General features: G+C 35.5%; 1 protein-coding gene across 1 annotated transcript; it reads right to left on the bottom strand.

The window, feature by feature from the left end:
* Positions 1-3450: 3450 nt before the first annotated feature.
* HRCT1 (histidine rich carboxyl terminus 1) lies at positions 3451-4735 on the bottom strand. Its single transcript, XM_012544108.3, has one exon. It carries the CDS (start codon positions 4265-4267, stop codon positions 3932-3934), a length of 336 nt encoding a protein of 111 aa, XP_012399562.1. The 5' UTR covers positions 4268-4735; the 3' UTR covers positions 3451-3931.
* Between the last annotated feature and the right edge of the window lie 12383 nt (positions 4736-17118).

Below are 17118 nucleotides of genomic sequence, written 5' to 3'. Positions count from 1 at the left end.
TAGGAGAGATGCTCCTCCTTCAGATTGGTACAATCTTCGGCAGAGGGGCTAGGAAATAGAAGACAACTCCTGGCTAAAGAAGCATCTCTTCAACTACAGTCCAACTCCAGAGAGCACATGTTTTTGGTCTCTAGGATTTCCAGGGATAGGTCTGGGTGAGACAAAAACCTTTTACCACCTTCTAGCTGGGAAGAAAGGCACAAAAGCTCCTGAATAGCCTATGGATAGCCATCACACTAGGAATTAGTTCCCAACTGTGACATTCAAAAAGTTCTAAGAGAAAAAGTTTTTGGGTAAATGAAAATCAGATTTGTTGACTATGTCTGGAAAACAGTCAACAAAAACAGGAATAAACCTGGTGAACCTTCAATATTTATTAAGTCTTTTGAAAGAGAAGCAGATCTGACCATGAAAATCAACTCTAATTAGTCATTAAATAATAAAAAAGAATGAGTATTATAATAGGAAATGGGCTATGTTAAAATGAGGGTCTTGGGGTATAAGACTTGAAACATCAATTTCCATATCATCTGTCTGACAAAAAGGAAAATTCACATTTTCCCAAACCTGCCTGAGTAAACACAATGAGCAAAAATCTATTCATTAGCCTAAACTTAGAATTTATTTTACTGTTTTTGATTTAGCTCTTTAGGTAAGTCTTTGAGAGAGATTTCCCACACTGGTTGATTTCTGGATAAGGAAGTGGAAAAAGGGAAAATCCTTGGCCCCAATTCAATAATTAATTATTAAAACAAGTGAGAAATAATAATTATTTTTACTAAGGTAACCTCTTCCCATGAACAGTAGTGGTCAAGGGCTCTTGGAATTGTGCAGGGGAATGTGCCCCTATACCACAGTTAGGCAACAAAGTAGTATAGCATAGCTAGATAATAACCTATGATCAAATAGCAGCATAGGAAGTGGTCACTAGGCCACTCTCAGATGCATTTGCCTCAGGTGGTAAATGCCCTAATTATGGTTCCAATCATAGAATTTAGAGCTGAAAGAAACTTCAGACATCCTCTAGATAAAGGTAGATCCTCTAGATGAAGATAATTCTTAATATGGAGTCCATAAACTTGTTGTTTTTAATATAAATTGATAACCATAATTCAATATAGTTTCCTTTATAATCCATTTAAAATTATTATTGAATGAAAGACTCCCAAAGGGGTCAATGACGCAAAAAAGATTAAGAACGCAAGTCTAGACCAACTTCCTCATTTTTTTTGACAAAGAAGTTAACCATGCAATTCTCTTATGTCAGAGCTTAGTCTATAACCTAGGTCTTTTGGCTCCCACTAGAATTGCTCTCCACTGCTCCATTCACTATACCACAAATTCCCCTATATGACTTAGCAGCTGATTATTTATGTGACTCTATGCATATAAGAGAGGCCAAAAGCAATGGAGATCGAGCAAGACTAAGAATAAAAGAGAACCAGTTGTTCTCAAAGTATGGTCTAGAGAATCCCAGGGATCTCTGAAACCCTTTTAGAGGGTCTACAAATTCAAAAATAGTTTTTATTTCCAATATGGTAAATGTCTGTAAATATAACCCAGATAAACAAAAATGCTTTGGAGAGATCCTCAATAATTTTTAATAGGATAAAGATACTGAAAACAAAAGTTTGAGAACCACTGGTGTAGACCACAGAATTTTATCCAGAAAGCTAAATAGTTTTCATTTGAATTGTCTGAGAAGATTCTGAAGATCACCTGGCATGATAAGAAACTAAACAGTGAGATCCTTTCTCAGATTAAACTGCCAAGCATTCTCTGGGCAAGTGCTCACAAAATGGTCAGAAAAAGGACATTTTCAAGGTCTCTATTAAGAACTTTAGAATTAATTGTATGACATGGGAGACACTGGCACAGGACTGCCCAGCATGGCACACCCTCATCAGAGAAGGTGCTGTGTTCTATGAGCAAAGCAGAATTGAATTAACTCAGAAAAAAATATGAGATGGACAAAGTTAGAGAATCCATCCCAATGTTCTCAGGGACTATTTGTGTCTGACCCATGGCAGAGTATTCTGATCTCATGTTAGTCTGATCAGCCACATTTGGACACCCTGTAACTTGACTTTAATATAGTGATGTCATTTTGGTCCTATTCCAAAACCCACCACATTAAACAACCCCCTCATTTAGGGGATGAATAAACACTGACCCATAGAGCTGAAGCTCTTTGTCCAAGATTCTCAGAAGGTTAATGGCAGAACTGTTAACTTTTCTTCCTTCACTAATTTAAATGCTATATAGATAATTTCTATATTTCAAGACACTAAAAACTGGACCAAACCCATAACTATTATGGAGTGAATAAGGCTTTTCCCCAGGATGCCTATAAACAGCAACTTCCTGAGATAACCTTTATGCTTTGTCTCAATATCTTGTTGCCCCAGAACAATCCCCCTTGGACAACAGCCCCCCCCAGTCCTTCAACTCACAATAAATGTCTCCTAAAATAACTGCATCTTCAGTCAAACTGTCTTCTTGGCAGACAATTTCCTCACCCTTACTAGAACTAATTTTTTTTCAAATAATGACAAAAAATGATTATTTCAAATGAAAATTCCTACATAAATAATAAGAGGGAAGGGTAGCTATATGACACAGGAATAGAGTGTCAGGCCCAAAGTTAGGAAGATAAAATATTGTCTCAGACAATTACTAGCTATGTAAGCCTAGGCAAGTCACTTAATCCTGTTTGCCTCAGTTTCTTCATTTGTAAATTGAACTGTACAAGGAAATGGCAAACCACTCCAGTATCTTTGCCAAGAAAACCCCACATGAGGTCGCAAAACATTGGACATGACTGAAACTACTGAACAATAACAACAGCAGCAATGGAAAGGGGACATTTTTGAAGAAACATTTCTTTTTTTTACTCTCAATAAATGTCATGAAACCTATCTAACATTGTTGAACCAGCCTGATAGCTTATCAAATTTTCCAATTAAAATTTCCCAATAGCAAGTTTGCTCACTGAAAGATTTCATTTTTTACATACATATTCATCATTTTCTTGAAGGATTACAAAATTTTTTCAACCAATTTTTCATTTCCATTGACCAGCTATTAAATGTCATCACCAAAAATCTTCCTATTTCAACAATAAAAAGTGCAGATCAAAATTAAACCTTCTCAGAGATTAAAAGTTATAAAGTATTTATGTTGTTTTTTATGAAAGCCTCCAAAACAAACAGAAAGGCAGATGTTTACCACCCTACAAGGCCCTGTATAGTTTTTAAAATTTTACTCCAACTAAAGATTTATGATCCTTTTTCCTGCCCAGATATAAGCAATATCATATTGTTTATGAATGTAATAGATCAATTATTCAGAAAGTAAAGAGAAAGACATATAAGTACATTTGTGTGTATATGTGTAAATATATATACATATATATGTATGTATATATATATATACATACATATATATATATATATAAAATGTTAGAAGAGATTTCAGAATACAAAATGTTAGAATTGAAAAGAACAGGAGAGAATACTAGGGCTAGAAGAGACCTCATAACACAGAACTATAAGAATAGAGCTCAAAGGTATTTTAATATATATCCTAGTAGAAAGAGACAGGGATAGAAACAGACAGAAAAACAGAGAGATACAGACAGATATGAAGATGAGAGAAGAAAAAAAGAAAATAGAAACATACACACAGATAGTCTAAGACACAGAGATACACAGTATAGCTTTACAATCTATATAATAAACTATTAACAGATAACTATTAAATCAAACACTTCCAACTGTCCTTTTCTTATGAGTCACAATCTATGGGTCCTGAGGTTCTTGCAGAAAATCAAACTGTCCTTTAGAAAATCAAACTGTCATTTTCAGAGGAAGGCAGGACTCCCTCAAACTGCTAAATCCACAGAGATAGATGCCTTTCTTAATCAAAGTCGTCAGCGATGAGCCCGGTGACCATGGTGATGACGATGAGGATGGTGATGATGGTGAAGATGATGGTGATGGTGGCCTGGTTGGAGAGGGTGGAGACCATGGAGGTTTCGGTGGTTGTGGTGAAGGCGTCCAAGGGGGCCCCCAGCACGTAATGGCCAAGGATGGACCCACCTGACACGATTTCTGCCCACGTGTCTATAGTTCCTCTCTATGTCAGGTTCATGAGCACCGGCTCCATTGTGGTGGATGCACATCGCTACCAACAGCAGGAAAAGGACTACCAATGCAATTCCAGTGACAGTGATCAGTAGGCTGAAGCCACCTGAAAGATTTAGCATCTTTGAAATGGGAGAGACTGCAAGAATCCTAACTTGCAATACTCTCACCACTGATAACTGCCAGAGAAGATGAGTTGATAACCCCAAAGCACCCAATAGCCAATGGGTCTAGAGCCTGCTAGCTCTATTCCCTGTTGCTGTGGCTCTTCTCAGCTCGCTGTGCTGCAGATTTTGTTCTCTCAACTCCTACTATCTGGAGATGCTCCAGAGAATCTGAGAACGGCCTCTTTTGGCTCAGAGTCCAGGAAAATAGAAATAAACAGTGAACTGTTTTAACTCTGAGATAACTACCAGAAGTCTGACTCAAGGCCAGAATCACATAATTTTAGAATTAGAAAGAAATTCAGTGGCCACCTAGTCTAACCAGTACTTGAAAAAGAATCCACTCTTCAATACACTTGTCAAATAGTCACCAAGATTCTGCATAATGACTTGCCAGTGGAGAAAATAGGATTACCTCCCAAGGCAGCCTGTTCTTCTTTTGACTAATAATTTTAACAAAACAACAATGACGATAACAAATGCTAGAGCAGGAAGTGGACTAAGGGCTCCCAGCCCCATCAAATACACGAGGGCCTTAGAGAGAGTAATAAATTATTTGCTGCTCTAGCTATAACTATATTTATACCTAGAGCAACAAGATTTATCTTAAATCAAACAAATATTTTTTGAGACAGAGAAAGAATGAAAGAAAGAAAGAAGAGGGAGGAAAGAGAAAAGGAAATAGAGAAAGTGTGAATTTATTGCTCTGTGCCAGGCACTATACTAAGAACAGGGCAAACAAATACAAGCAAATAATACAAACCCAATACTCAAGGAATTTACACTCTAATGGAGATAGAAAACACACAAGGGGAAGCAAAACAGAAGAGTATCCACTGTGGAGGCTGCTGTGTTGAAGGGGTGGAGAGGAAGTCTGGAAAAGGAGTCAAGAATGAAGTCAGAATGGCTGGCACTCTTCATGAAATAGTGAATTGGATTAGAGACTTATTAATTAGAAAAATGAGTGTGAGGGTGAAGAAAAATTCCAGCATGGAGGGTACTGATTGAGGAGATAGAAAGAAAGTCAAAATAGTACTGGGTATTGGCTGCTTTAATCCAGGCAGAATTCAGGGTGAATTGATTCCAAATCAGGTGCCCCTTATTTTACAAAGGGCGATTTCTCAACATAATAAGGAAGCTATTAGTTTTTTTATTTTATTTTATTTTTACTTTGTGAAATGGAATTAGACCCAAAGAGTTATTAAAATGCCTGTAGCCTTTGACCCAGCAATGCTGCTATTAGGTTATTTACAAAGATGATTAGGGAAAAAAAGAAAATCTATATGTTTTAAAATGTTTATAGCAGCTCTTATTGTGGTGGTAATGAAGTCATTAGTTTTACAATGAAGTAGCTCCTTTCTGCCATTCCTGTATAATTTAGTTAAAACTAGTGCAAGTAGATAAGCTAGGTATAAAAACCTCTCTACCCTCTCTCTCCCCCATCTCCAACCCTTCCATCTGAGTGCTTTAGGTAGCTGAAAGGGAGACTGAAGGTCTAAAAAAAAAAAAAAAAACTGGGACTTTATAAGTCAGCTAGACATCTACATAGCTCAATGGATAGATAAATGGACTTGGAGTCAGAAAGACTTCAATTACCTCAGACATTTACAAGTTGTGTGACTCTGGCTTGGTCACTCATCTGCTTAGTGCTTTAGTTTACTCATCTCTAAAATTAAGATAATAATAACCTTTACTTCCCAGAGTTCTTGTGAGGATTAGATGAGACATGTAAATTGTTTTGCAAACTTTAAAATATTGTGTTATATTATTTTGATATTTATTGATATATTTTTTTCTGGCATTGTTGTCAATAAGGTACTGAATGTAGGGCTTCTTGGAAAAAGATAACAGTTCATAGGGAAAAAAAGCGGGTGCTGGAAGCCACCTTCTCTCCTGTGCTTCCTCTCAGTCACTGGCTCCCTTGGAGGCCTATTCTTCACCACAAAACTAAGTCTTCTGGAAAAAAGTCTCCTAGAGGCAGACAGTCTTTAGGAAATTTCACAATCTTGATCTCATTCACTGAGAAGGATCCCAATTTTCCTCTAGTCCAGCCCAGTGAGCAGAGTGACAATAGCCAGGCAGCTCTTGACATAAAATCCAAGGATACCTGAGACCCCCATCTAGTGTTCTTGATGCTAGAGCAACCCAAACAGTGACTCCAAGTTTCATGAATTTCCTCTTATTTCCAGTGCTACCTGGGATATATTAGTGATTAAGATTTACAGAAACTGTTTCCTGGAGGCAGTAAGAGTCTGGATCCACACACAATCACCAATATTTCTGCTGACTCTTAGATAGCTACCATGCAAATGTGATAACAGTTGCCCATCAGCTTTTTGAGATTTGCTCTTCAACTTCTGGTGCTACACTGCCCCTGGTAGTGTTGCTGTTCAGTCATTTCAGTCATATCCAATTCTTTGTTACCCCATTTGGGGTTATCTGGATAAAGATATTGGAGTGGTTTGCCATTTTCTTCTTCAGATAACCCAACAGATGAGAAAACTAAGGCAAGCAGGATTAAGTGACTTGCCCAGGGTCACACAGTATCTGAAAATCAATTTGAACTCAGTCCTTTCTGACTCTAGACCCAATGTATTATCCACTGCACCACCTAATTGCCATATGTTCTAGCATGAATGCAAAACTTGAATCCAGGCACCACTCTTTTGGTCTGTGTGATGTTATTTGGGCTCTAAATCACATTTGTGAATATGATTTTTCAATACATTCTACATTTGGGAGAATTGTATAATTTAGTAGTTGACCATAACAGAGCTTTAAAGTTTGCAAAGCATTTTATATTCGTTATCTCATTTATGTTCATAACAACCATGTAAGGTAAGTATCATAATTATCTTCATTTTGTGGGTCATAATGTCAAATAATTTACCCAAATTACAATGCTAATAAATATCTAAAATATGGTTCAAATCTAAATCTTTCTGACTACTAGTTCAGAATTCATGAGATTCTACTTCCCAATAACCTGGTGGCATCCCAGTGCCCTCCAAAGGCCATTTGCAACACATCCAGATGATACACAGCCCTGCCATGACTTTACATAGTAATTAAATGCTCAGTTAGGAAAATTTTCTTAGCTAGTAAAAATTATAGACAAAATAATAACAAAGTATTTGAAGGAACAAAAGGTCCGGAAATTCACAAGAAATAATGAAAACAAAAAAATTTTATAGGAAGTCTGGTAGTACTAGATCTGCACCTAAATGTTACAAAACAGTGATTATCAAGACTAAATATTTAGTTCAAATCCCACCCCAGAGCCATGTGACTATAGGAAAATCACTTTACTTTTCTCAGCCTTCGCTTCCTTCTCTATAAAATGAGGATAATAACAGCACCTATCTCATAGGGTGATTGATAAAGATCCAATTAGAGAATATATGTATAGTACTTTGCAAATCTTATAGTGCCACTTAAGTGCTAATTATCATTATTAATATTGGTGTTATTACTGATTAAACTAAGAAAGGTAAATGAGTGGAAGACACTAGTAAGACCTAGAAACAAGCAAACAAAATACTCCTATATTCGACAAAAACGATAGAGAAAGGACTCCCCATTTGACAAAAACTACCAAGAAAACTAAAATGTAATTTTGTAAAATTAGGTTTTAGCCTGCATCTAATGACCTCATTAATTAATGTTATTTGTTAGACACCCGATGGAAAGAGTTGTACTATACTATACACAAAAAAACGAGTTCCAAAAGGATAAAATAACCTTAAATATGAAAGGATATGAGACATACAGAGAGAAAATGAAATGTGTGGATCATACAAAAAAAAAGTTATACAAAATTTAAATATTTTGTACAATCAGAACATGAAGAGATGCTATTAATTAATAGAAAATTCAAACATTTCCAATTCAAGTCTGACATTCAAGACAGAGAAAATTGATAAATTTATAAAGTTAAGAGCAGTTTCTTAATAATTAAGTAATAAAGTACATGGATTGTTTGCAAGAGAATAAATCTAGTAGATAGATTCATAGATAGACAGAAATAGATATGTATAGATATATAATACATGTTCTAAAGCATGATTAATAATACAAATGTTAGAGTTAATTAAAACTAGCAATTTTATGGCCACGCAACTCAGTTAAATTAAATGGAGATGTGGGATGATGCACGACCATTTCTGGAGTGAGGCAGTTATCTGCCACTGAGACAGAGCACTTTCTCTGGCTATAGCCATAATAAGAGAAGAAATATTTTTGGCAGTTCTTTTAATAATCTTGCTAACTTGGTGCCAAATTCAGGTGTTTCTATGAAGCAGCAGAAGTATAAATGTTACCAGTGACGCTGGAATAAAGTTCTACATCTTCCTTCTCTAACTGTTGAAGTAATTGTAGCAAGACATTCACACTAACTAATATAACTCTTGTGGAATTGTAAATTAAGATAAAACTATTCTGGAGATCAGTTTGGGAGTATGTAAGACATGGCACTATGCAAATCATACATTTTGAAAGCCTAGCAATTCCACTTCAAGGAATATACCATCAAAAATTCAAAAAATAGAAAAAAACAAAGATGATAGAAAGAAAGAATAAGAAAAATGCTAGATATGTAGATACAGATGTTAGTATAGATATAGATAGATCTGGATATATTCAAATAATCATACCAACACTTTTTGAAGTAACAAAAAACTGGGAATAAAGTACGTGTGCAGCGATGGGAAAGGGCTAAATAAATTATAGTGTCTGAATGCAATGAAAGTATAATACCACAAGCATCAAAGCATATGAGGAATTTAAGAGAAAATGGAAATACTGATATGACCTGATAGCAAGTCATGTAGAACCAAGAGAACATTGCATACAATGTCTATAAAAATGCCATAGAATGTAACATTAAAAGATTAAAAAGCTATCAAAGACATGCAGCCATTCACTGGCTATTATGCATATTGGTTCCAGATGGCTGACATGGAAGCACATCTTTTTCCTCTTGACAGAGATGTACAACATGTTTGGAATATTATGTAGTTTGCTGGAGACCATTGTTATACTCAATGGTTTTGCTTATCTGTTCATGTTTCTGTTGCTATAGATCAAGGTACAATGATGGGGATAGAAAGCAAATATAGTCTAAAAATCCCGTTTGCATTAACAAAATGTTAAAAAATAAAAAGAAATTTTACCAACTTTCTAAATATCTTGACATTTGGACCACATGACTTCTCAGGTTTCTTACAGTTTCAAACTGTGTATTTATTCAATAAGCTCCCTTTCAGATCTTACATTTCTGAATCTGTGAGAATCTCCAAAGTGTAGTAATGTATAGACAAAAATGTCTAAAAAGTGAAGAGGCAATGAGAGTATACATTGACATCCCCCACCCCTACCCCAGACTTTAAAGATATCAAAGAGGTTTTGGCATTTTCCAGTAAGAAAATGAAAAATGTTCTAACATTTTGGATATTGGACTCCCAATGGTTATGGTTATGGGAGTGGTCAGGACACAGTGATAATCATTTCCTATTCATGAAATCAAGATTGCAATAAGAAAATGTGTGCATTGGTTCTGCCAAGAAAAAGGAAATCCCATAATACCAAAAGATGCCCCTTGAGACCTAATTTAATTCTGACTCTTAAATTTGAACTAGGCAAAAGAACACTTAGACTTCTGAGAGGATCAGTGTGATTGTAGAAAGCAACAAAACAATGTCATTTGATACATAAAATTAGGCAGAACTATAGCAATAAATGCTATAGCAATAGTATCTATTTCTCAATCACTTATTTCCTCCAAGAAAGTGTTTTAAAGATACCATCTCTCAATTAATTGCTTAGAATTAGGAAATCAAGACCTTTAAAGACTAAATTTCCTAACAATTAAATCTAATGATGGAAAAGCTGTCTATGGAGGTAATAACTTCCCCTTCATTAAAAGTAAAGCAAAATTTGTATAATCATTTTCAAATATGTCTTACAGTCAACAAGCATTTTTTGGCATTTTCTAGCCAAAGTTTTTTGGGATTGCTTTGGATCACTGAATCACTAAGAAGAATTGAGCCTTTCATAGTTGATCATAGCACAATTTTGTTGTTACTGTGTACAATGTATTTCTGGTTCTGCTTGTATCACTCATCATTTCATGTAAATCTTTCAAGGCTTTTCTAAAATCAGTTTATTTGGGGCAGAGCCAAGATTGTGGAGAGCTGACAAAATTTTCTGTGACCTCCTCTGACCTTCTCTCAAACCAATAGCAGATTAAACCTCTAAACTGGTTTTGGAGTCAAAGAACCCACAAATATCTGGAGTATAACACATTTCTAGAAGATACCTTGAAAAAACTTCAGAGTAGGTCTATTTCAGGTAGGCAGAGGAACAGTCAACCTAGCACAGGCTGCAGCACAGGGTGCCCAGGACAAAAAGCTGGGGCAGGGAGTCAGAGCATTGCAGTTTTCATGGACCATTCTGTGAATCTCTTAGGCTACTCTGCCTTGATTGCAAGCAGGTGATTTATTAGATTTGCTGCAAGATACCTAAAATCCAATATAAAATCCAATACAAACGGCAAATTATAAATCACTGAGCCCTGGAAGAACTCAACACCTAGCCTTGATTACCCAGCAATGCAAATCACTTAGAAACACCAGCCTCAGGGCAAACTAAAACAGCTGTCACACCTTTGCCTTAAGATTAGAGCTCAACCCTTAAAATAGGAGAAAAAATAGTAAAAAGAATTCTGACCGTAGACAACTTTTATGAAGAGAGAGACCAGATCTCAAACCCTGAGGTTCCCAAAGCCAAATCAACTCCAGAAGAAGCCGCAAAGAAAGATACGAGTTGTTACCATTTCACAAGTCCTTCTTGGAAGATCTCGAAAAGGATTTTAAAAGAGAGAAGAAAAATGGGGAAAGGAAATAGGATCCTTGCAAGAAGATAGGAGAAAAAAAACACAGAAATTATCTGAAGAAAACTCCTTAAAATAGAGTTGATGAAATGGGAAAAACATATACCTTCCTACAAAATAGATTTGATGAAATGTGAATGGGATGAACTCTCCCATAAAACAGAAGCAGATAGCAGGGACGTAAAGCCAGAATTCCATATGTTGTTTACAAGAAATACCTTTAAAGCAGAGTGATACATATGCAATAAAAGTCAAAGGCTGGAAGAGAATTTATTATACTTGAGGTGAAGTAAAAAAAGTAGGGGTAGGAGGTGGTGCAGAGGAGAGAATACCAGCCCTGAAGTCAGGGGGACCTGAGTTCAAATTTGATCTCAGACACTTAACACTTTCTCGCTGTGTGACCCTGGACAAGTCAATTGCTTCAGGAAAAAAAAGCAGTGGTAGTGATCCTATTCTCAGATCAAGCAAAAGCAAAAATTGATCTAATTAAAAGAAATAAGGAAGTAAACCATTTCTTGCTAAAGGGTATCATAGATAATGAAGTAATATCAATACTAAACATAAATGCACCAAGTGGTATAGCATCCAAATTCCTTTAAATGTTGGAGGGGATGTGGGAAAACTGGGACACTCATACATTATTGATGGAATTGTGAACAGATCCAGCCATTCTGGAGAGTAATTTGGAACTATGTTTAAAAAAGTTTTCAAACTGTGCATACCCTTTAACCCAGCAGTGTTTCTACTGGGCTTATATCCCAAAGAAATCTTAAAGAAGGGAAGGGACCCACATGTGCAAAAATGCTTGTGGAAGCCCTTTTAGTAGTGGCCAGAAACTGGAAACTGAGTTAATGCCCATCAATTGGAGAATGGCTGAATAAGTTGTAGTGTATAAGTGTTATGGAATAGTATTGTTCTATAAAAAGAGATTAGCTGGATGGTTTCAGAGAAGCCCAGAGAGATTTACATGAACTGATGCTAAGTGAAATGAACAGAACAAGGAGATCATTGTACATGGCAACAACAACGATCAATTCGGGTGGATGTGGCCCTTTTCAACAATAAGATGATTGAGTTCAGTTCCAATGGTCATGTGGTGAAGAGAGCTGTCCACAACCAGAGAGAGGATGGTGGGAACTGAGTGTGGATCACAACATGGCATTTTCACTCTTTCTTTTGTTATTTGCTTGCATTTTGTTTTCTTTCTCAGTTTTTCCCCTTTTGATCTGATTTTTCTTGTGTAACAAGATAATTGGATAAATATGTATACATATATTAGACTTAACATATATTTTAACATATTTAACACATATTGGGTTACCTGCTATCTAGGAGAAGGAGTGGGGAGGGTAAGAGGGGAACATTTGGAACACAAGATTTTGCAAGGGTCAATGCTGAAAAATTACCCATGTATAGGTTAATAAAAACAATCTCTTAAAAAACATGCAGATTTCAGAAAAATCTAACTGATGCTGAATGAAATGAGCAGAACCAGGGAACATTATACAAAGTAACATCAGCATTGTGGGATGATCAATGATGAATGACAACTATTTTCAGCAATACAATAATCTGAAACAAATTTAGAGTTCTTTTAGCAATACAATGATTCAAGCCAATTCCAAAAGATTCATGATGGAAAATGCTATCTACATTCTGAGGAAGAACTGATAAAGTCTAAATGTAAATTAAAGCATAATATTTTAACCTTCTTTGAGTTTTTTGGTAATGTTTTCCTTTTGTTCTGTTTTTTTTCTTTCACAACATTACTAATGTAGAAATATGTTTTATATGATTATAAATGTATAACCTATATCAGATTACTTGCTGTCTTGAGAAGGAGGAAGAAAAAAAATTGAGATTTCAAAACCCTATTTTAAATGAATGTTCATATGTAAGAAAAATAAAATACTATTTACATTTTAAAAAATAAAATAGTCAGTTTATTCATCATTTTTATAAAACAATAATATTTCCATTACCTTCATATACTACAACTTCTTCAACCATTTCTCAATCGATGGGCACTACTCATTTCCTCATTTATTCATACAAAACATTTGGCTAAGAAGCAGAATGGTAGACCTGTGAATAGGTTATTAGACATACCCAATACAATAACCAATGACTATAATAATCTAGTATTTTAAATCCCCAGCTTCAGCTTCTGGGATAAGAACTCACTATTTCACCAAAAAAAAAAAAAAAAAATCATGGGAAAACTGGAAAATAATATGTCAGGAGCTCAGCATAGATCTCCATTTCACACCCCACACTAAAATAAAGTCAAAATGGGTACATGACCTGGGCATAAAATATGACATAATTAGCAAATTAGGAAAGTAAGATAAATTATCTATCAGATTTTGGAGAAGGGAGGAATTTGTGACCAAAGAAGAACTAGAGAACTTTATGAAAATACAAAATGGACAACTTTGATTACATTAAATTAAAAAGATTTTGCACAAACAAAACTAATGGCAGAAACAAGATTAAAAGGGAATAACAAAACTGAGAGAAAAACCAGTATTTCTGATGAAGACCTTATTTCTAAAATATATATGACTGTTGTCAAATTTATAAGAATACAAGTCATTTCCCAATTGATAAATGGTCAAAGGATATGAACAATTTTCAGATGATGAAATTAAAACCAACTGTAATCATATGAAAAAATGCCCTAAATCACTTGATAGTAAAATGCAAATTAAAACAACTCTGAATTACCACTTCACACCTCTCAGATTGGTTAAGATGACAGAAAAGCCAATGATAAATGTTGGAAGGAATGTAGGAAAACTAGGACAATAATGCATTGTTGGAGGAGTTGTGAAATGATCCAATTATTCTAGAGAGCAATTTTGAATTATTCACAAAGGGCTATCAAACTGTGCATACCCTTTGACCTAGCAGAGCCATTACTAGGCCTGTATCCCAAGGAAAACATAAAGTAGGGGAAAGGACCCACATGTGATGTTCAAAAATGTTTGTAACTGCTCTTTTTGTGGTATCAAAGAATCAACAAGCATTTTAAAATTTCTATCATGTATCAGGCACTGTACTAAGTGCCTAGGATGAAATGAAAGGCCAAAAAACAAAAGAGGCCCTCATTTCAAAGAATTCAAAATTTAATCTTAGGAGAAAACATGCAGACAGCTATGTACAAATGAAAAAAAAAAGATAAAATGATGTTCATCTTAGAAGATATTAGCACTAGAGTATGCTTCTGCCCCGCCCCCCTCCCCAAAGTTTTCCTAGGAACAATAGATTTTATTCATATCTCTCTAGAAACTCTTGGGTCCAATGCAAGAATCTGAGCTAATGAGATACTGAATTTAAGACAGATTTTATTTTCCCCAAAAAGTTTCTTTCCAAGCCTCTTGAAAAACAGAAAATAATCTTCACTTTTTGGAGGGAATAAAGCAACCTTATCCTCTGGTAGGTTCCATCTTCCCTCTGCATCAATACAGCCAACTATTAAGTGACCTGATTCTTCCATCCTCCCAATTCAAAATATCCAAGACACATTAACTCTAAGAATTAATTCAATTCATCACACATTCATAAATGCCAACTCCATGGTAGCACTGCTGGGGATAATACAGAGTTGAATACAAGACAGTCTCTGTCTTCAGAGAACTTACAATTCAATAGGGTAATTACACATATACCAATCATTACACTATGAAGTATTAAGTCCTAAGTACTTTTACAAAAGATGAAGTGCAATAAAAAAATCCTGGAGTAGGGGTGAGGAAGGTCAACTCAAAGAAAAGATTGAATTTGAGATTTTTAAACCATTTTTATATTATTGATACCTCTAGCAGTCTGGTTAAATCTATGGACCTCAGAATCTTGACAGCTAAGAACATGTCCCAACCTTATGAGTGCTCCCTTTCTCCTTCGTAATTGTGAGTTCCCCTGAGGAACCTGTCTTTCATATGCCCTCCTGCTCTATTTCTTATTTAACATTCCCAGTATCTATTGTATTCCTTCATTTTGTCTGTAACCTCTTCCCTAAATAAATCTACTTTTTGTCAAAGAGAATGGTCAATATGATAAAACCCCAACTTTTGGTGCCTACTATATATATATATCCCATCAATGTTTACAGGGGCCTTGAAATATATCAGGTTAAGAATTTCCACTTTAAAGAATGGATAGGTTTCAATAGGTAACGAGACGGAAAAGAGGATGTTTTAGACATTGCAAATAATAAAGGCATTGAAAGGAAAATTTTCTTGGATGGTTTGTGATATAAAATTGACCTGCTCAGTGAAGGGAATCCCACCCAGCAATACTAACATTTTTCATTCTCAAATCTTCCAGTGGATAGGATTCTCTCTTTTCCTCCCTCCCTCCTTCCCTCCCTCCCTCCCTTCCTCCCTCTCTCCCTCCCTCTTCCTCCTTCCCTTCTTTCTTCTCTCTCTCTCTCTCTCTCTCTCTCTCTCTCTCTCTCTCTCTCTCTCTCACTGTCTGTCTTTCTCTCTGCTGTGACTCACAAGCTCAGGCCCACCACTTATAGATTTAGGGAAAAGGAACTGAAATAACCATACAAAAAATTGCCCTACCCAAATCTTTTTTCCCAAGGAAAGTGATCATTTCCTGATGAGATTAAATGTGCAGACATAGTTGGAAACAGCAATGAAAGAAAGAATTTGGAGAGGAAGGTCTTGGCTATGCTAAAAAATTATTATAAATTTTAGGAATTCTGCCATGTAAGGGAAGAGATCCTAATACTTAGGGATATATTTCAGGAATCTTTTTTTCATTTTAATGCTATCCACTGTTGTTTGGTATTAGAGTGGGCATGGGATTACAGAGCTCTGTAAAGGCAGTGTGGTATAATAAAAAGGACATTAAACTGAAAAGCAAGTTATCTGACTACTAGATCCAACTCTGCTGTGAATAGACTTTGAGTTATTTAACTATTTTGAATCAGAACTAATTCAAATCTGTGTCCCCTCTGTTACTTTGGGTAAAATTTTTCTGAGTCTCAGTTTCCTCAAATCCAAGATAAAGTGATTGAAATAAATAACCTCAAAGAGTCTTCCCAACTCTAAATTTATGTGTGATCTTTTGACCTGGTTTATTATCTATAAAATGTGTAGGTTGGGTTAAATAGTCTCTAGTATCTTTATCAAGTCAACATTTCTTGGATGTCAATAGTTGAATCACAGTACATTCTTGAAAGATCCTGTTGAAATTTCTACAACTTAGTCTACAACCAAGTCATCTCACGAACGTCGGCTTCTAGGCACTAAGAACAGTTCAGAAGAGGCTTCTAAATTCTAAATTGGGATTCTCAAATCCCAAACGTCAGTACACCTAAGATAGCATAAGGACTTTTGCTTCCAGGTTCTTAGAGATTGGAAGCTAAGTACTCATAAAAGATAACTACTTTCTGTACCTCTAAGGCCATCTTGAACTCCAAAATGAGTTGCTCATTTTAATCTTCTTCATTCTCCAGATCTCATAACTGTTAGACATTCTGGTTTTTACCATAGGAACCAAGAATGTGAATACCCCCTTACAAATGCATTTCCCTGTCCTTTGACAGTTCCTGCTCCATTTATCCCCTTGTCTTTTGACAATGAAAATAAGCAATTTTTTAAAATATGAAAATGTTGTGCTCCTTTTTCTGAATGTTTTTTTTCATTCCTGGGTATCTCAGTTCTACCTCTATATGATCTATATCATCTTCCTCCCTCCTGTTCCATTAGGTCCTCTGGAATTCTTTTTCTTTGATAACAAACTCCCCTTTATCTTAGTTTGGAATGATTAGGGAGAAAGAATTAAGGTACATGGATAAAAAATAGAGTAACACCATGAAAATCCTGACATATCCACATAGGTGTGAGTAAACAGTAGCAAAATTAACTAAGCAAGACCAGACAGACTTCACTGAAAAAGTTTGTAT

This window comes from Sarcophilus harrisii, chromosome 1 (assembly GCF_902635505.1).
Source record: "Sarcophilus harrisii chromosome 1, mSarHar1.11, whole genome shotgun sequence".
Lineage (NCBI taxonomy): Eukaryota > Metazoa > Chordata > Mammalia > Dasyuromorphia > Dasyuridae > Sarcophilus > Sarcophilus harrisii.
The sequence above is the reverse complement of the archived record's forward strand: the minus strand, read 5'-3'. Positions and strand labels throughout refer to the sequence as shown.

Coding starts and splice junctions, on each gene's coding strand:
- HRCT1 (XM_012544108.3), bottom strand. CDS start 4,267: ATGCTAAATCTTTCAGGTGGCTTCAGCCTACTGATCACTGTCACTGGA.